Here is a 19,068-nt window from a genome sequence, read left to right on the forward strand (position 1 = left end):
GAAGATCAGACCTGCCCAGGGTCCTCCTGGAGCAGCCCTCAGCCCAGCTGGCTAGCAGGAGCGTTGGGGCCATCCCGTGGAGGTTGGGGTGTTCGAACAAAACTCCCCGGGGGCTTGCTTTTCTAGAATTGGCACGCACCGCCTCCTTCTTTGTTTTGCTGTTTTTCCATCTGCAAGGGCATATTTTGATATAATTTCTGCTATATATTTGAAATGGATGTTTAGAAAAAAGAATTCTTGCAAGGCCGTTTAAAACGATTTGGGTGACTTCAGCCAGACTGGATACCGCTACCAGGAAATGTTTTCTAATCGCAAATCAAGCAATGCCACCTAGTCCCTAGAGTAACTCAAAAAGCTTCTTCAGCACCAACTTTCTCTCTCTCCCTTTGTTCAAATTGACTTCGAAGAATTATAAGGTTTGGCTACCCAAAGATTAACTTTAAACAGTTTGTTTGAGAATGCAGCTGGAAACTGTAAATGACTATGGAAGAAAATATGAAAGATATTAGAGAGAAAAAGTGAGTGTGGGAAAGAAAATAATACACTGGTGCTTAGAACTGGTATTCTGGAGCTCACTGGCATACGGCAAAACTGCCTCATTTGACAATTCCTTTTAAAAGGAATAATATCTCCTCTCTGTGGCTTTTTCACAGGACTGGAAGAAACAAACATGGAATCACATTTTTTAACTTCAGCTCTTTTCACTTTTAAGATAGTAGAAATTTGGTATTCGCCTCCTCCATGGGGGCTGCCATGCAGTTCCTACCATTCCACTCTTAAAACTGGAGTCAGATTTGAAAAAGAGCTTCTCTTTCTAGCTATCTCCAAAGTCGCGATTCCTGTAGGAAATATCCCTGTCTTTTGTGTTCCAAGTGCATTTTCTTGAGAGCATCTGTATTTTCCTTAAAACATCTGTATTTCCTTTAAAGCATCTGTATTTCCTTCAAAGCATCTGTTCTTTGCCTGCTAGGCTGCACTTCGGCAAATATCAGAAAAGTTTTTTTTTTTTTTTTTCCTTGCATTTTGGTAATGCTAAGGAATTTCTGCCCTCCGTGTTGCTTTGTGGAGAAGAATGTGAGCTGGCTGATGAAAAACCCCTCTGCTGCTCTCAGTCCAGTTATTTCAGTCTTGCAGAGTGAAGGTTTTGAGCTTATTTTTAATATGCTGTCTTCTCAGTGGCTGAGTAGGCTGGCCAGCGGATATGCAGAGATGCGCGCACACACAAGCAAAAGCCTCTGTGCATTCATATCTTCTCGCCTTCCCTGATGCTCAGAGATCTTATTTTTAGCCTCGTGTCGAGCGTGAAAGGCAGGAACCTCCTTCTGGTGGCTGAGTGTAGTTCTGACTTTCTGCAGCTTGGCTTACATCACTTATTCCCCAATACATTTTAATAACATTATGATCTGTGTGAACAGAAAAGACCCAAGTGCTTTGAGGTGTGGGGACCAAACAAGACATCCTGGAGTGCTTGCAGTAATATGAGCAAAACATCCCACCTGCCCAGCCATGGTCCCGCACAGCTCCCGGGCATATTTCTGCCTGTTCACCAGCACCTAGTCCATTTTAGGATTTGAGTGACTCGATGGTCACAGGCTGCAAAAACCAAGTGATGCCACAGGACCTGGAAGAGCCTGTTCCCGCCGGGCTGGAGTGCGCTGCGCGGGATTTGTGCGGGGCGGGCAGGTCCGCAGAGGCTTGGCGACGCCGGCGCGCGCATCCACGCACCACGCCGGCGCGGGGCCAGCGAGCGGGAGCGCGGGCCCCCTCTCGAGCCCTCCGCTGTTCGCGTGCCAGCGCGGCACAATGGGCTCTTTGAGAAGGGGCAGCTGACGGCGTGCTGGCAGAGACGCTGGAAGTAGAAATTTGCAGCTGGGGGAAAAGCAAATTCATTTCCAGGAGCAGCGCTGTAGTGGGTGCCAATTTCCAAAACAAAACTGCCATTTCTCTGCAACGATGACAGTTGCCTCAGAGTCGGAGGGAGGACAGGCTGCTGCTTTCAGCTTGAAATCCTGCGGGATTAACGCTTTCCTGCCTGCCCGCAGGAGCTGGTGCTGATACGCACTCAACAGGGAGCGCCCAGGAAGTGGTGCCTTGCAAGGTGTGGGAGGGCTTGGAAATGAGTCCTGCACCTGGAGATGCAGGGCTGAGTTGCGGGAGGCATGCCACCACCTGTGACAGGATCTAAGCTTCAGAGAAAGCGGGATTTTATCCGCCCCCTTGCTCCCTGCACTTCGCTTGCGAGCGTACCCCAGGTGGCTGGCTGCCCGTGCATCGCCTGCATCTCGTGACAGGAAATGATTGGCCTGATGTGATGTCCCAGCATAATTTTCTCCCCTCCTCAATAGCAAACAGCTCTCTTTCCCATCTCAGCTTCCCTTTCTTGCCTAGCTGATTCCAAAGAAGCTTTGCCTGCAGTTCCTCTACCACCATCTGGCTCTCAGCACCCACTGGTGCAGTGGTGGCACCTAAGGCACCAAGACCCTTGCAGCCATGGGGCAGGTGAACAAGGCAGCACAGATGCAATGGCCACATTCCCCATGCTCCCAGCCCTTCCCAAGGGATTTGTTACGGGAGCATGCACTTGCCGACGCTTCGTTAAAGTGCAAGCAGCGTTGGCTGCATGGTCAGACCCACATTGGCCCTTTGTGGCAAGCAATGTTTTCTTTCCCTAGCCCTCAAGAATAACTTACAAAAGTGTCATTTATCCAGCGATAAGGGAAGCCGGAAGTTTACAGAAAAGCACAGCAAAAAAAAAAAAAAAAAAAAAAAAAACACACACACCAGGGCAAACTGTAAAATGACAGAGCTCTTAGCAACCGCTGGCACGCAGCGGTCCCTCCTCCCTCCTCTAATTAAAGGCTGTTTCCATGTAATCCAAAGACGGCTGTGTGCAGACACAGAGTTTACAGAGAGAGAATATTCCAGGCACACTCTCGAGTACAGCTGGAAGGGGAAAAATACAGGGCTATTCTTTTGCCTGCAGCTGGCTGGCATTGCGGCAAGCTCCTCATTTGAAAAGCGGGCCGCGCATTTGAAGAGCGGCCACCTTACCAGTGTACAAACTTTAACGGAATATTTCACAGAACTTGTTTTGCCTAGTGCATCTTGCTCCTCGAGAAGCCTATAGGAGAGCTCTGCTCTGGATGAGAGCTTGCTCCGTCCGAAACAGATGTCTCCAAGTGCCCAGTGAGCTCCTACTCCCACAGGGGGACAGGGCAAGTTGCAGGCTGCGATAGCACTTGATGAATCACACAGGAGCTCTGAGATTCAGTACTGGCACATGCATCCATTTGCACACTAATTACACTGGCGAAGCTGGCAGAGAACAAGGCGACAGGCACTTTGCCGTGGGAAGCTGCTGAACTAGGCTGGCGGTTCACGGAGCTGCTTCAGCCCGGGAAAATGGGAGCTCCTGCTCCTGCTCTTTGATTATCGTGGTTTTCGTCCTGCTCTGTGGGATACAGAGGTTTGGGCACTGCAGGGACACCTAAGGGATACTCTGCTCAAACAGAGGTGGCTACAGTTGTAGCACCCATACACTGGCAGCCTGCTTTACCTCACCGTGCCACAGCAAGGGATCGAGACTGTCATGGCACCATATTCCCAAAGGACAAAAGTGACTGAGGAATCAATGGGTAATGTCCTCCAAAGAGCTTTTGTGTCCCATCCTGCCTGGCTGGAGATAGATGTCTTTCTCAGAAAACTCACCTCCACCTCAACATAGTCATGGAGCTTCTTGCAGGTGGCCGCAAATGTTTCTGATGTGCCAAATTCAAAGTACCACAGCTTGTTCTTCATCCTGGGCATGCAGAGAGTGGGTGTTAGCATCCCATTTGGAAGCAGTTGCTCTCCCCGTCCTCCCTCAGCCCACCCGGTGGTCTCCATCCCTCAGTCAGTGACAGTGAGATGTGCTGCAAGATCCTTCAGAAAAGCCTTCACAATGAGGATGCAAGGCCTCAGGCCTCATAATCACCAGGAGCTGTATTGAGGAGCACAGTGGCTCACATGGACCCTGGCTCCCACACAGAAGACCTGAAAGACTTTCTTCTTCACGTTCTTGGGAAGCCAAGGTCCCTGGTGAGCAGGGCCAGGACTCCTGGGAGCATCCTGTGGGGAAGGATATGGGATGCTGTGTGGTATCTGGGGATGGGACAGGGCCTCCTCCTCCACCTGCTCCTTAATTGAGTCGAGTGTGGGCTATCATCTCCCATCACCCTCCTGCCACCCGTGGGTCTGCCAGGCACAGGGTATGCTGTGGAGAGGATGGTCCTGGCCTCAGCACCCTGATTTGTACCCTCATGCGCCCATTGCCAGGCTGCTTGGGCTGCTGCAGTTAGGGCTCTGCCATCAGGAATTTGCAGGCACAAAATCCTGTGATTATTACTCATCTGGTGGGAAGGAGGGAGGAGATGTATACAACCCCACTGTCTTTCTGTGCATTCCTGCTCTGTCTCTCCGTGCTTCTCCCTCTGTCTCCCATAGACTCCTGGGCTTTTCTGCCTTGCTTCAATCTCTGCCTTGAGCTTTCACGAGGACCCGTAAAATGAGGGAGATTTGAATTTCAGAGCAGAACTGGGAGGTGGATTCAGTGGTCCCTTTGGGATTTTTCTAGCAGGCATTTCTGAAAGCAGGGATGCAGAGTGCAAACAATCGGCTCCTGCTGCTGTCATGCCATTTTTTATGAACTTCAAGTGAAACCTGAGCTAGCTGTAACCTGTTCCCTTGCTCTGCCCTTGCTGGATAGCTTGTTCCTGCTAGTCCTGGAATTCGTCGCTAATTATAAAGCATGAATGAACTTAATTGGGTGCACAGCCAAGTTCTAGCAGCCTACCATGCCGCGCAGAAATGCTAGCTGTGCTATGGCCACCCTTGTCCCTGGGGCATGAGGCAGGAGTGAGTCCAGCCTCTGCCATGCTGGGCTGTGCCTTGGTGACTCCCATGCTTGTGAAATGAGGTTGGCCAAACACTGTGCAGCCTCCTCTGGGACTGGTACTTCCATGACATTGCTTCCCAGCCCATAGGGAGAGGGTCAAGGAGAGCCACACCAGCATGACAGGGGGAACAGAGGAGACTAGGAGAGGACTCATGGGTAGAGAGACCTACCCATGGTCTGAGACCTACAAGAGAGGGAAGGGAGAGCAGACAGCAGGGAGAAATTTTTAGGACTGAGTTGGCTTAGACGAGCTCTTGAGCTGAAGCAAACCTCAGTAGGCTCTGTAAGTGTTAACTGGTGCATCTCCCAGGCCCTGCTCTGACCCACAGCCCTCACGGGTGGGTGTTGGGCTACAGCACATCCCCTCCATGTGGTTCAAAGCAGGCAGGCAGAGGGTTTGAGCCCCTCCACTGCCTGGCCTTCAGGGATGGCAGGTATCCATGTGGCAAGCACCTGCTTGCCCGGCTGGGGCGAGAGGGCAGGCCTTACCTGCTATTGAATTTTTCTGGGTGCTTTTCTCTCATCACATGGAATCGGTGCGCTATGGAAGCATCCTGTGGGAAGAGGGAACACAGAGCCATTCACATCAGGGTGGAAATCACAGAATCATAGAATAGTTGAGGTTGGAAAGGACCTCTGGGGATCATCTACTCCAACTCCCCTGCTCAAACAGGATCCCCTAGAGCACATAGCCCAAGGCTAGAAAACTACTGCCATGCTTTCCTCAGCCGTAGCTTAGGGTGGCCTTGCTCTCTGAGCACGAGAGAGGGAGGTGCAGAGATGATGAAGTGGGGAGGGTAGAGCACTGTAGCTCTAGAATCACAGCCATGAAACCACATTGGAAGAAGACCATTTGAGCACGAGGATCAAGTCCCCTCTGGGCACTTCCAGAGCTGTGCCTGTGTAACTGAGAAGGCATCTTCAGCCAGGACTGCTACAAGAGCTTTGAATAGGCTCATTAAGCAAGACACAATTAGTGAACTTGGCCTCCTTCCTGCTTTATGGGGGCTCCAAACGGGGCAGATGCCAAGTGAGAGAGCAAAAGCTACAGCAGGGACAGTAGTGGCTGGGAAGAGCTGCATGCTCCTGGCCTGCACAGCAGCAGGTCTTCAGGGATGGGGATCCCCAGGCTTCTGCACCCTCCAGCTCTGTCTCCCTGCCTCTCAAAGGGTTTCATCTCTTCTTCTCATCATATCCATGCAGGGAATGGTGTTTAAGCCTGACTTACAAGCTGTCATCAAATGGCAAATGCAGTTATGTCCCTTGGGGTCCCCAGGAGCAGCTCTCTTGAGCGTTCTTGCAACAGCCCAGCTGCAGCAGGCAATCCCATGCCTCACTTTCAGATCGCAGAGCTGCCATGCGTTCGGAAGCTTGGCAAAGCCTGTCCCTGCCATGCAGCTGGATGCAGCCCCTCTGGGAGAACAGGAGGGCCTGCATTAGCCCGCAGAGGCCAGGGGGGTCTCTCCAGGCTCAGGGTTTGCATGCCCTGGAAATGTGCTTTGCCACATCAAAGGGGATTTTTATCGCTGACGGCTCAGTGACAGGATTGTCATGCAGGACCTTCGGGAAGCCCAAGGTTAAACATAGCACGGGAGCTATTTGCAATCCAAAACTTCCTGTCAGTGATATCACCCCACTCGACACCCAGAAATAGAGGAGGAGGAGATAGGAAGCGAAGTCCAGGGCCTGGCTGCCTCCTGCGCGTGAGCTGAGCTGTTGTGGCTAAGCTGCTCGCCAGCTCCCCGAAGGAAAGAGGAGAGAGACTCACTTCAGCGCCTTTTATGTTTTTTTGGTCAATGAAGCCCTTTCATTTCCCTTCAAAACATTTAACTCGGCATTGGTAGTGATGGCAGGAGCCCTGCGCAACCATGCAATGTGAGGAAGCCAGTGACGTAAAGAAATATGCTTTGATGCTCAGCAGCACAGGGTTACTAGCAACAGTGGCTTCAAATGAAGCAAAGGAAAGCCCTGGGGAATGGGCAAAGAAGCTGCCTACCTATCTGCTTTGAAAAAAACACCCTCTGGTGGCATCACGCATGCTTATCTGGGGCATCATGACAATGACCCACCTTGTGGTGCCCTGCTCACGTCACATGTGGGACCATCTGTGTGTCAGAAATAGGGTCTCACTGGGGTTACTGCATCTCCAGGGAGCAGTGGACATAACTCTTTCCCCTTCAGGGATGCCAGGAAATCCTATGACCCACCACAAAAATGCAGCAAGCCAACATGAAAAGAAATACCTGTCCAGCTGGAGTCACTTGTTCCTAAAGTCTTACTGCTCCCCAAATGAGCAGCCCCTGGCTCATGCCAAGGCTGACTTTCAGGGCTGGAGGGAGACCACGTGGCACAGGGTTTGGCGAGGAGCACAGCACTTTTGTCCTTGCTGGGTGCACCCGGTCAAAGTGCAAGAGGCTGAGTTTAACAACGCCTTTGTATGGGCCGTGTAGCACCACAAAGGGGTGGTGTAGGGGCAAAGAAAGCTGTGGAGGAGAGCCAAACGCTTGCTAAATGCATGGAGAGGAGGGGACTGGCAGCCTCAGCCAACATGTGACGCTCCCAGGGCACACATCCTTCTCTGTAGGTAGTTAAGCCCCAAAGATATTTTTAGTTGCCTTGGTGTATTTTGGTGCCGGGAACATGCAGGACAGCCAGATTGTGTGACCAGCAAATGCCCTGCGACCACTGCAGCCGGCATGGAGGTTGCCTCTTCTGGCCCCAGCCTGAAAGGAGGTTGCTGGTATGGAGGGGAGGTATCATGGAGGTATCACTGCATGCTTGCCCCTTTTTCTGTCAGTCTTCCATTCCCTCAGCTCCGCTGAGCCTGATCAACCAGTGGCAAAATGTATCACTTCAGCTGGGAAAACTCTGCCTGGCTTACCAAAGGGGGCTTTGCCAACTTGTGCCCTGTCTCAGCAAATGTTTTATGAGGGTCATCCAGCCTGCAAAGCCTTTTGATAGCATCGGAGAGCCAAACCGTTCCTGATCTGGGTTTAATCACCTTGAGCACTTAGTCTTGCACAGAAGAGAGACATCTGATGAACATCTATACATTTAAGTACTGTTACTGCAAATGATGATGAAAACAAAAAAGAAATGCTCAAACCGAGGGAGCTTGGAAACGTGAGCAAGGGAGAGCGGGGAAGGAGGGTCACCAGCTAATATAGTGTGGGAGGTACTCATGCTCAAATGTAGAGTTTTACCAAACACTTAAAAAGGCTTTTATCTCTCTGAGGAATGTCACAAGTAACCGGTCTCTGCTCTCTGTGAATTATCTTGAGGCTCATCCTGAAGAAAGGGCTAAAGAGAAGTCTAAGAGGAGACAAGAATAGAAACTATGGGCCAAAAGCTGCCCTGGGGGCTGGCATTCCCCAAACGCACCCATTTGGGCCATATCACTGTAGTAACTTCAAGGCAGCTGTGGTATTTCTCAATAGCTGAGGAAGCACCCCAAAATTCCTGGGTACCAGACCCCATGATTCTCCATGGGTTTGTGGTTCTGGTGGATGCAGAAGATGTCTCATGTGCCCCCTTGGCCTCTAGAGTTCTTAGCTTAGCTTAGCTTTGCTGCAATTGCCTTGGACTTGGCTGTTCCCACTTGACCCACATGTGTCTGGCCACCTCCAACGAGCCTTGGCATAGCAGTGAGAAGGGTTTTGCAAAGCTAGGACAGGCTTTGCGTGGACTCAGTTGTTTTGGGCTTGTTGGTTTGGACATTGACTACTGGTCCCCTTGCCACGCTCATTCTCTCCAGCTAAGATTGGTGTTGCCTTGCTCTCTGGTGCGACCTAAAGCCTCAGCCCTGCTCCGTGGATTTGCTTGTCTGAGAATGGGGCTGTAGGACCACTAATTTTCGTGTATCCTCTGGTGGTAGCAGCAGGCTTCCTGCTGAGCAACCTCTGCTAACACATCCCTCCCTTGTCCTCTTCTGGCTGCTTCTTGCTCTCCAGCAGTGAAGCCGGTCCCCAGTTACTCACCACCCCTATTGAGAAATAGTTGTTGATGATGCTGTATGGGACAGGGTCCCCGTGTGCCTCTTTGTCACTGGGAATCACATCTATCTGCCAGCGGTCCAGCATCACCTCAGTGCTGTGCTCGATATCCTTCAGCACTTTCATCAGATTGCCTCCTTCATAACCTGCAGAAGAAAAGAAGATGCATGTTGGTATTTAAGAAAGGGATATAGTCGAGGGCTGAGCACTGGCCGGAATGTCCTGGTCAGGCTGGGGCCAGCGTGGGGCTGATGGTGCTGCTATGGGTGGTGCTGGGCCCCTTCAACATGGTGGAGGCGGGGGTCTGTCAGCACCCATGATGACCCAGTGTTGTTGCGGCTGTCAGGAGTACCCAGCCCCAGTAGTGGTGGACATCAGAGTTGGTGGGTTTGGGTGGTGACAGCCTGCGCCCTAGCAGCAGGCATGACATGGTATGGCAGAAATGTGAGGGACTGCAAGGTGTTTTGGAGCCTGTGCACGGAGCTGGCTCCTGGGAAAAGCTATGGGCCCAGGATTCCCTGACAAATCTGTGTCCGGCATTCAGAGGAACAAGGTGGAGATGGAGCGGGCTGTCAGAATAGGCTTTTTCTCTCCCTGGGAGCACTGGGTCCCACCCCCTGCTCATGCACTTAGGCTTTGCCTGCCTCCCCCAACCTCCAAAAGGGAGGCAGTGGGGTCCTCGTGCCTCCTGCAGGGCATACATCCTTCTGTCCCCAGTGCGACTGCCCGTGTTAGGGGACATGCTGGGCCAGCAGGGTATGATTTCACTTGGAAGATGCCGAGGTTTGGGGTCATTCCCACCTCCTCTTGCAGAAGGAAATGCCAGGGCCACAGTGCAGCTGCCAAGGATACTCTGCCCTGCCTTGCTCCGCTTGCGTAAGGGAGCCCTGGCACTTGGGCACATGCAGGCAGAAAGGGGTCACAACTCTGAGTGACCCAAGAGACCCAGGAGGGCTCTAGCTAACACCTGAAAAGCTGGGTTCCCCAGGGGTGTGCTCAGTAGCACTGTGGACTGCAGAACTGGAGTAGTTTTGCACTGGAGAGATGCACAGTCTGTCCTTGCAGCAGCGGCAGTAGTTCCAGCTAATGGCACATCGCTCCCACTTGAAAAAGAGTGTGGTGCAGAACTGGCTCATCTAGGCTTAGAAATCAGCAAATGCTTTTTTGGGGGAAGGTGTTAGAGGCATCCACAGGAGGCACCATATGTGAGTCATGACCCCACGGCTTGGTGGCAGCACCTGCACAGTGGCCAGGGCACCTGCACAGGCTTGGCTAGCACAAGACAAGCATGACTGTCTTTGAAGAAGCCAAGTTGGCATCTGGAGACATTTCTACCTGCAAAAGTCCCTCTGCAAAAGTCGTGTGGGCTATTGCAGGGGAAGGATGTCCCATGCACCAGCAATGGGACATGCAAGATGACTCCCAGCACAGTTAGAAGGACATCCTGAGAGCCACCACTCCCTGGCAGGACTAGTTCCCCATGGAGGTGCAACAGAAGGCACCCAAGGGCTGACCACTTCATCCCAGGATGTTCACTCAGCCTCACCTCCTCCCCAGTGCAGGCACCTGGCGAGGTCATTGCCTGTTCCTAGCGGCAGGACGGCCACAGGCGGGTGCTTCAGCAGGTTTGCTTTATCTGCAGTTCAAGGAGAAAGAGAGATTAGGGGCAATCCTGAAAAGCTTTTGCCCAGGTTAGGCTCATTTTCTGCTCCTACTGATGTCCTTCCTCTGTCAGCACCCCACATCAAAGGTGTGGGGTGTCTTGCAGGGCCCACACCTAGCTCTTGCAAGGGAATATCAGGGAATCTGAAGCGGAAGTGACAGATTGTTGAGGACATGAGTGGAGGATGCTCTTCAGGAACAGAGCTGTCAGGTGGCTCTCCATGCTCCACAGCCAGGGCATGCAGCTGTAAGCCAGGGCAGGAGGGGACACCTGCCCCATTCAGCATGGCTGGGTCCTCACTCACCTATGCAGTCCAAGATCCAGCCCACAGTGCCGTCCCCTCCACAAGCCAGGATGCGGAAATCTGGGGTGTCCCGAAAAAAGCTCAGCCTGGAAGAGGTGAGAAGGAAAGAAAGGCAGTTACGTGCGGAAGAGCACAGGGGTGAGAGGGAGCAGAGACCGATGGGACAGGACAAGGAGACAGGATGAGTGGGCTGGGGCCAGCTGAGGAGTGGCTGTGGCATCTCCATACCCTGGAGCAGGCCCTCCACGGTCCAGGTTGTACACTTGCCGTGGGTTGAGTAGGTAGTGAAACTTCCGGAGGACCCTAAGGAAAGAGAGAATGAGTGAGGGGCCTAGCAAAGGTATGTGAGCAGCTGGTCAGTCTATTGTGATTGGCAGACCCTGACCCAGTGGGGCCATGGAGGGATGCTATTCCCAGGCAGGAGCTCACAAACCTCTCTCCTTGCCTTCCTCCACTCTTGGGATTCACAAATACAAGCAGGGGGTGAGTCCCAGGCCTGGGGCTGATCTGAAAGGCAGAAAAGCATGGCTGCAAATGCCTGACTGCTGCAAGGCTCTGGGCATGCATCCGCAGGCGGTTACGGTGGTGAGCTCCCTCCAGCCTGGCATGGGAGCCTACCTGAAGGCCTTGCCCGTCCACTGTGGTGGAGTTGAACTTGAAGCTCTGGTTGTTGTCCTCGGGGCTGGTGCTGGCAGGAGAGTCACTCTCTGATTTCCTGGAATGGGATTGCCTGTCCTTTGGGGAACAGAGGAACGGGCATGAAAGCCATGGAGAAAAGGTATGCCAGCAACACCAGAAAGAAGGAGGCAGTCAGCCACAGGTGGTGATGCTCTGACATGGGCCTGGTAGGGTTTTGTGCTGGTCAAGGCATCCACATGGAGCAGTGACAGGGGTGCAGAGGTGACTTACCAGAACCACTGGGCAGATGTAGGAAGGCAGCAAGATGTGGTCCCGCAGCAGGCCCCCATCACACTCGGGCTTCACGTGGGAGGCACATTTGTTGTGAAGCTGGAGGAAAGCAGAAGGAAGAGGATGTGAAGCAGGCAACGCTGTGGTGCCAAGGCTGCTGGCCTGGTCCCACCCCACGGGGTCTCCTATGATGTCCTTACTGCTGCCCCAGCCTGTCACTCCTCTTGCAAGTCAGGGGCCAGCTCCACAGCTTGTTGGGGAATTGGGCCTGGGAGCAAGCAGCACATTATTCCAGTGCCCCGGGAGGATTTGTTTGTCATGAGTCATCCATCCTGTCTCCAACCTTGAGCCAAGAAGCACAGCCTGGTTTGCAGCAGAATCCTCTCCTTCACCCGGGGGCAGGCCATATGGGGTGACCGGCAGGCAGGGCCGAGATGCATTCCAGGTGGCAGGGATGCTCTGCACTGTGCCCCCTAAGCCCACACCCCACGTACTCACGGTAATTTGGCACCAGACACAGTGCAGGCCGGTGATGCCCTGGTAGCACTTGATGCTCTTGTGGCATCTGTCACACTTGACAGGGGAATTGCCCTCAATCCACGTGTGCTGCATCACCTGAAAGAAACGGGAAGAAACTGCAGTTGCTTGGGGCACTGTCCATGAGCCAGGCGGAGCGTCTCATCTGCTCAGCACACGCACAATGGGGTCTGCAGCTAACTGCTTGGTTTGGGAGAAGTTAGGGGTCAGAAACACACCAACATCCTACTTACGTTTGTGTTTCTCTTGGATTTCACATATGTGCTGATGCACGAGGCGATATCTTTGGACACGCATCTCTCGTGGACAGTGTATTTACAGACTGCAGCAGAAGAGAAAAAGAGGCAACCGTGATGCTCCAGCCTGTGTGCATTGCTTTGCTACCAGCTCACCCCATGGCAGACCGTGGTGGGCAGTGGCCTTAGCGGCCCTCATAGGGCACTACCAGCCATGAAGAGCCTGCAAGGCTCAGCAGCAACAGGGAAGGGCCCTCTGGGAGGACCAGGCAGAGTGGTGGAGTACCCAGCCTGGGGGACCCTGCCTCTGCTGGCTTGGTAAGGTGCACAGGGAGTCTCCCCAGGCGTCAGAGAGGAGTTGGCCATGGGGCCCAACTCACAGGAGCAGCACAGGCCCTGCTTGCGGACCCCCAGCAGCATGGTGCGGCAGAAGTTGCAGTAGGCGGGTTTCTTGAAGTGCTTCAGCCTCCAGGCGTGCTGCCCATCGTCCCTCACGTTCTGCAGGGTGCAAAAGAAGGGGTCATTCCCACGTTCTGGGCCCAAGCTAAGTCATTCTGACAGTTTTACCGGCTCTTTGCCCTACAAGCCCTCCCCCAACCCTGGCATGCCTGATGGAGCATCTACTCGGGGGATCCTCCTGCTCCCCTTCCCCACCATGTGCTGATGCCACCATGTCAGACACCACTCCTGATGGGGTGCTCAGCCAGCAGCTGATGGGGAAAGGAGTGACTCTGTGCCTGTGGCCACATGCCTGTCACTGCATTGCCCACACTGTATGTCGTTCACACCCCAGATCTCCTGGGTTAACAGCTCAAATTGTGGCTCTCAAAATTTGCTCTGTCAGAGTTCACCTAGACTCCACATTGGCTTCACCCTTTGCATAACGGGAGCCCAGAGAGCCCATTTAGGACACAGCTGTGCAGGCAGATGTTCCAACCTTAGTTTGATACCTGAGGATGGTCCAGAGGCTTTATATTATGTGCATCAGGCAGCTAAAGGCTGCTAAAACTCATTGGACTGGTGGCACCGCCACCCCAGCAGATGCACCCCACTGCTTGCAGATGCCCTTGTTGCTCCTGGCCAAGGATTTGCTTTGTACCAAGGACTCATCCCTCCTACCCTGGCCATCAGTCGGGGAAATCCATGGCTGGGACAAATTGCAGATGATGGGGCTCTCTGGGCTCCAGCGCAGGGTTGGTCACTCTCCTCCCAAACCCCACGTCCCCCTGAAATGCTTCTTTGTTCGACACTGGTGGCTGACCTCAGCTGCCTGAGTAAATCACCCTCCCCCAATTAATCTGGAGACAATGAGGATCCTGCATGTAATTACAGACACTCAGAACTGCTCTTGGCTGCTCCTGAGCACTTCAAAGACGTTTTAGCCACTCAGCTCTTGTATCAGTTACAGGATGAATCAAAGCACCCAAATGCGGTGGTGTGAGATGCAGGCAATCCAGGCTCCCTGCGTAGCCCATAGCTCACCCTGCTTGGGAACACAGCCCATACTCTGACTGCCCTTAACATCTCTAATGCCCTTTGGGCATGAGGCTACAATCCATGATGGGGGTGAAAAAGTCCCCATTTTGGGGCTGGAGAGCACACCTCCCTTTCGTGGCCATCTCTCTTAGCCCCTGGCAGACCTTGCCCCTGCCCCCTCTCTCCTACACACACTTCCCTGCGCCCAGCTCCTGCACTTTGTCCCTTCAGCCTCTGTTTACCAGCTATCTGCAAGTCACTTAACATTTTCTTGACTTTATTTGCTGTGCAAAATTGCTTGTTGAGCACAGAAAGCAAATGATCCTGGCTCTGCAGCTGGCACATAGCCTGCTGCGTGCTCCTGTTTTGCCACCGCGGCAGACAGCCCTCATTGGATGAGTGTGACTCTTCAGATTCGGGTCCAGGCACAAGCACTTTCCAGGAGCCACTTAAAATTCCTTGCTGGCTTGAGCTTTCCTGATGGAAAATCTGCTCACCAGCTTCTCCATGGAAAGCAAACACCAGAATGGGCAGCGGGGACGAAAACCCAGTGAACTTCTGTTACCAGTTTCATGAGATAATTAATGGATTTGTATGCCTCTTATTGAAATTAAGCTTCATAGAAGGAAAAGCAAAACTGGAAATATGGAGGGATCAAAATCACCTTAACTTTGCTCTTCGAAGTTCACCCCAGGAGAGGGAGCTAGCATCTTATCATCTTATTTTTGGAATAAATCTTCATCATACTGGAGTACACTAAAATACCAAGCAGAAAATCCAGCCTGTTTGGGCATCACAACTATTAATATACCCAGGCCAAGAACTGGGGTTGTAAAGACTTTTGGGGGTGCTGGCCCTTCAGTAAAAATGAGGTAGGGGTGTCTCCATGGGGCTGCTGAATACAGCACAGGGGATGCTGGTGGAGGGCTGTGCAGTGCCAGACTAGACGGTGGAAAGGCTGCCAGTGTGTTACTGAGAGTAGGGTGCCCTCCCGTGGTTTCTGTGTGCCCTCCCTTGCTTTCTGGCTTATCTCTTTTCCCTCTTCCCCCTCATCGCAGCTTTGGTGGTGTCGCAGGGAGCCCCTCTGCAATGCAGAGGTCTTTCTCCATGTTGTTCCCAGGGTGAAAGACCAGCAGGCACTCAAGTAGGGGATGCTGAGAGCCTGTAGCACCCACTGGAGCCAGGCCAGCATGTGCCACCCAATTTTCCCATGCAGACACTTACCATCTCCATGCCCAAGAGGACCAGCAAGGGGATAGTGGTCATGCCGCCCCGGATCCACTCCTCCAGCGTCACGTTCCCATCGTGGTCATAGTCTATCTCCTCCATCATCTCTTTCAAGATCTGGAGAATGGAGAAGATGCACTTACATGGCAATGTGGCCTGTGAATCCAAGTCCCAGCTGGCTACAGACCTGCTCGCCTCCCTGCTCCCCAAGTCCAGCAGGACTGAGACTGAAAGCATCTCGCACTCTCAGCCCTTTTGTAGCTCCAGCCAGAGGCACTCACAGGCTTCAGCTCCGAGGAGTCCCACTCCAGGTACTCTGCCACGTGCACCATCTGATTGATGATACGATCCAGCTCCTGAGCACAGGAATGAGACCAAAAGCGGCAACCGAGTCAGGCAGTTGGGAATAGCCTTCCAGCCTTTGCAGCATGTCCAGCCTCAAGACTCCAAACCAGGAACATATCAGATTTCTATATGTCAGAGGTTGTCCTGATCCCAACCCTATCCAGCCTAAGGGTGAGATAGCAGCACTCCTATTCTTGATAGGAAACCTTTTTCTCCACTGAAAACCTGCCAGAAAATCTGCATTGTTTTTTTCTGTAGAAAAAGCTATTCTGGTAAAGCAGATTTTTGTTTGCGAGAGGTTTCAAGGAAAATACACACGGGACAAAGAGAAAACTTTTTTTTTTTTTTTTTTTTTTGCACAAGAAATTTTTTTTTCTGGAATACCGAAACCTAATTTAACGTTAGATTTTAGTCTTGGGTGAATTTTGTGTAGCTGTTTCTGGATGCTACAGAGCTGGAATCCTACCTCCAGCATGCCAGGGAAATGCTGTTCCCTTCATCTTACATCATTATTATTATACCTCTCTTTAGCTCAGACTGATATGGCCTCTGTCCCCTATTGATCAACACGTTGCCTGTCCACACTGTAAGGAAACATCCTGAATCATTATCTCAGTGGAAACATTTTGATCTGTAGAAGATGGTTTCTGAGCTCTATCAAACAATTTCCCAATCAAATCCTATGTTGCCCTTCCAGTGCTGTGAAGAGTTGGGGGGTTTGAGCCCATTTGGGAACTGGGATTTTTGTGGGATTTCCTGTGGGATAGGCAAATTGTCTGTCAGCTTGAGGGTCTGAGGGGAGCTCCAGTTTGGCCCCAGGGAGCAGAATAAGGAAGGACTGTGTGCCATTCATCCCAAATGGACACAGTTTACTAGCTCCAGTCCTGAAGGAAAAGCTTACCGAGCTGTCCAGGAGGCCATTTCCATCTGTGTCATAAAGGCGAAACATAACTGAAGGAAAAAGAAAGCGAGTTTCAGGTTAGGTTAGGACCCCAGCCCTAGACCTGGGCACTGGGTCACCCCTGCAGGCAGCTCCGATCCAGGCTAGCCACAAACAGAGGGAGGCTGGAAGAGCTGGGCATCACCTTCTGGGTTTTGCAACCACCACACAGCCTGCTGACACCTTCCCTTGCTCAAACACAGCATGCTGAATGCAACATCACCACACACCATGGCATGGGCACTGTGATGCCCATCCAGTCCCCGTGGTCCTGTGCCAGGAGCAATGCTGCGCCAGCACGGCCCTCCTCCTGCATCAAGGAATTACTTCTCTGCCTAAAGACTCCAGCGCAGCAGCCAGTGTCCAATGCCACAGACGACCGTGACAGCCAGGGCTGCTGTCCAGCTCCTCTGCCCTTGTTACACTTCTGAGCATCCTGAATCCCACTGGGCTCACAGCACCCCACTGGGGGCTCTGCTGGAGGGGCCGCATGTGTGTCGCATCCTGTCCTCCACCTCAGGAGGACACGCTGAGCACCCCAGGAAAGGTGTGATCTGTTATGCTGAGGAAGTGACTCTGTACCAGGATACAGGTGGACAGGAATTAAGGTTTGATGTCCTCCTGCTGCTCCTCTGCCAGAGAGGGATGCCACCAGGTGGGACCAGAGGAGCAAAGTTGAAGAGTATACAGTCATCTAGACATAACCCTATTCAGAAGTTGGAGATGGATTTCACAAGTGGTTTTAATGTTTAATCATTAAAAAGCAAAAAGAAGCAGGCAAAGCCATGAAAGTCCTTTGCAGCCTCTGTAGGGAGTGGGTGTGGGATGCGATAGGCATAGGGCAAACTTGCCTGTCCCTGGAGAGCCAGGTTTCAAGGCCTCTCTCTTAGCTCGTTCCCATCTCAGTCCCGTGTCTGAGGTTCCTGGTTACATCTCCAGTACCCAGCCCTGGTACCATGAATCTGTGCCTTGCACACAGCCCCAGCCCCAGGTTATCCCAGTGACACTGCAGCACAGGAGCTGGCCAGTATAGTGGGGTCACTCGGGGCCCTCCTTGCCTGGAGAAATTTAACACCAGTGGTGTCAGAGCCAGACTGGCATTGAAAGGCCTAAATAATTAGTAGAAAGCCCATAATCAGCCCTAGATGCTAGTTCCTGCAATACTCAACCCAGGGCTTTTCTACTGCAGTGGAAAAACATTTATTTGGGATTGACCAAATTCATCCCAGTTATCAGGATGAACCAGAAAGCAATTCCCAAGCAATGTACATCCATATCCTAGCACAGCAGGGAGAGCTCAGATCTGTTCTTCTGCCTTGGGAAGGTTTTTGAATTTCAGCAAAAGCAGGAAAAGGATAATTTATCCTAGGCTGTGTATGTCTGCTCGGAGGGGTTGTGCCAGCCTAACTGGTATGCCTATGCCTTTGTTCACCAGGGCTTTCTTTGGGGTTACTCAGGGAATGGTTTGGGGTCCTGGTAGGAGAGGATGGGCCTGGATCCTCACCTGAATCCCTCAGTGCCGCTCACTTTTTACCCATCAGCACCTCACGCTGATCCCAGCTGGGGATGACTTTCAAGCCCAGCCAGAAGTGTTCCTGTTCAATCAGATCCCCAGAGTATTTGCTCTTGGGTAACTGGGATCCTTAGGGCAGCAGAAACATGGGAAATAAAAGATGAGGGGGATAAAAGCAGGGACTGAGAGGCCTAAATGTTGCCCGTGCACTTTTGGCTCAGTGAAATGCAAAGGACAAGCTGCAGCTCTCACCCACCGGCTCTGGGCTGCGCAGGCAGCACTGCAAAGCCAGCCTGCGGAACAGAGCGGATGATGATGCAGGCCCAAATCACACCCCGTCTGAGCTGTGACTGAGGTTTGGGATAACACCTCTACTGACTTCAGCTTCTGAAACCCCAGAGATTTTGAGGCAACCTAGCTCTGATCTTTAGAGAAATGGCTGGCTCATAGCCTTCTCTACATCAGCTATTGGCCATGATCTAATCAATTAATGAAAATGCTTTGACTGCCATGTCTGAAATAATCCATTGTCATAATCAGCAGCAAATAACTGAGGTTTCACTTTTTCACTATCTGAAATATTGCTATTTCTCCAGAAAAGCTCCTGCCTGGAGGACATCTGGCTTTTGCTGTAGTCTGGGCTAGGGTCACATGGAGAGGAGGACCTAGCATGTCCCGTCCTGCATCCCTCCTTGGACCAAGCTTCCAGAAGATGCCTTTAGCAACCCATCCTCCCAGTTCTTCCATCCATTGCTAGCAGTGAATAACTGGCGATCCGTGATCCCACAGTCACACTTACATTCCAGCTTGTCTTCTGCCCGTCCCCTCTCCAGTAGTGAGAGGTAGCAGACAATGTCTTTAAGGTAAACCACCTGAGGCAGGGTTGCCTGGGGATGAGGAGTGGCAGCTCTCAGGGAGTTGTGGTTCTTCCGGAGGCTGAAGGGTAACCTCTTCTCCAAGCTCTTTGAGCCTGCAAGGGATGGAATGGAGAAT

General features: G+C 52.2%; 1 protein-coding gene across 5 annotated transcripts in view; it reads right to left on the reverse strand.

Annotated features, from left to right (window-relative positions):
- DGKG (diacylglycerol kinase gamma) overlaps window positions 1–19,068 on the reverse strand; it is a 51,502-nt gene that overhangs the window by 12,859 nt on the left and 19,575 nt on the right. For 4 of the 5 annotated variants that reach the window (XM_062583228.1, XM_062583226.1, XM_062583227.1 and 1 more), the window contains 16 exons: window positions 18,875–19,045; window positions 16,524–16,573; window positions 15,559–15,633; window positions 15,275–15,394; window positions 12,955–13,072; window positions 12,572–12,660; window positions 12,300–12,416; window positions 11,802–11,900; window positions 11,511–11,627; window positions 11,326–11,399; window positions 11,121–11,195; window positions 10,893–10,978; window positions 10,472–10,561; window positions 8,911–9,071; window positions 5,423–5,487; window positions 3,709–3,799 (listed from right to left, as the gene is read on the reverse strand). In XM_062583228.1, coding sequence (XP_062439212.1) covers window positions 3,709–3,799; window positions 5,423–5,487; window positions 8,911–9,071; window positions 10,472–10,561; window positions 10,893–10,978; window positions 11,121–11,195; window positions 11,326–11,399; window positions 11,511–11,627; window positions 11,802–11,900; window positions 12,300–12,416; window positions 12,572–12,660; window positions 12,955–13,072; window positions 15,275–15,394; window positions 15,559–15,633; window positions 16,524–16,573; window positions 18,875–19,045 — 1,598 coding nt within the window. Of the gene's footprint in view, window positions 1–3,708; window positions 3,800–5,422; window positions 5,488–8,910; window positions 9,072–10,471; window positions 10,562–10,892; window positions 10,979–11,120; window positions 11,196–11,325; window positions 11,400–11,510; window positions 11,628–11,801; window positions 11,901–12,299; window positions 12,417–12,571; window positions 12,661–12,954; window positions 13,073–15,274; window positions 15,395–15,558; window positions 15,634–16,523; window positions 16,574–18,874; window positions 19,046–19,068 lie in introns of those variants that run through there. The other variant, XM_062583230.1, reaches the window with a different exon arrangement.

This window comes from Rhea pennata, chromosome 9 (genome assembly GCF_028389875.1).
Source record: "Rhea pennata isolate bPtePen1 chromosome 9, bPtePen1.pri, whole genome shotgun sequence".
NCBI classification, from domain to species: domain Eukaryota; kingdom Metazoa; phylum Chordata; class Aves; order Rheiformes; family Rheidae; genus Rhea; species Rhea pennata.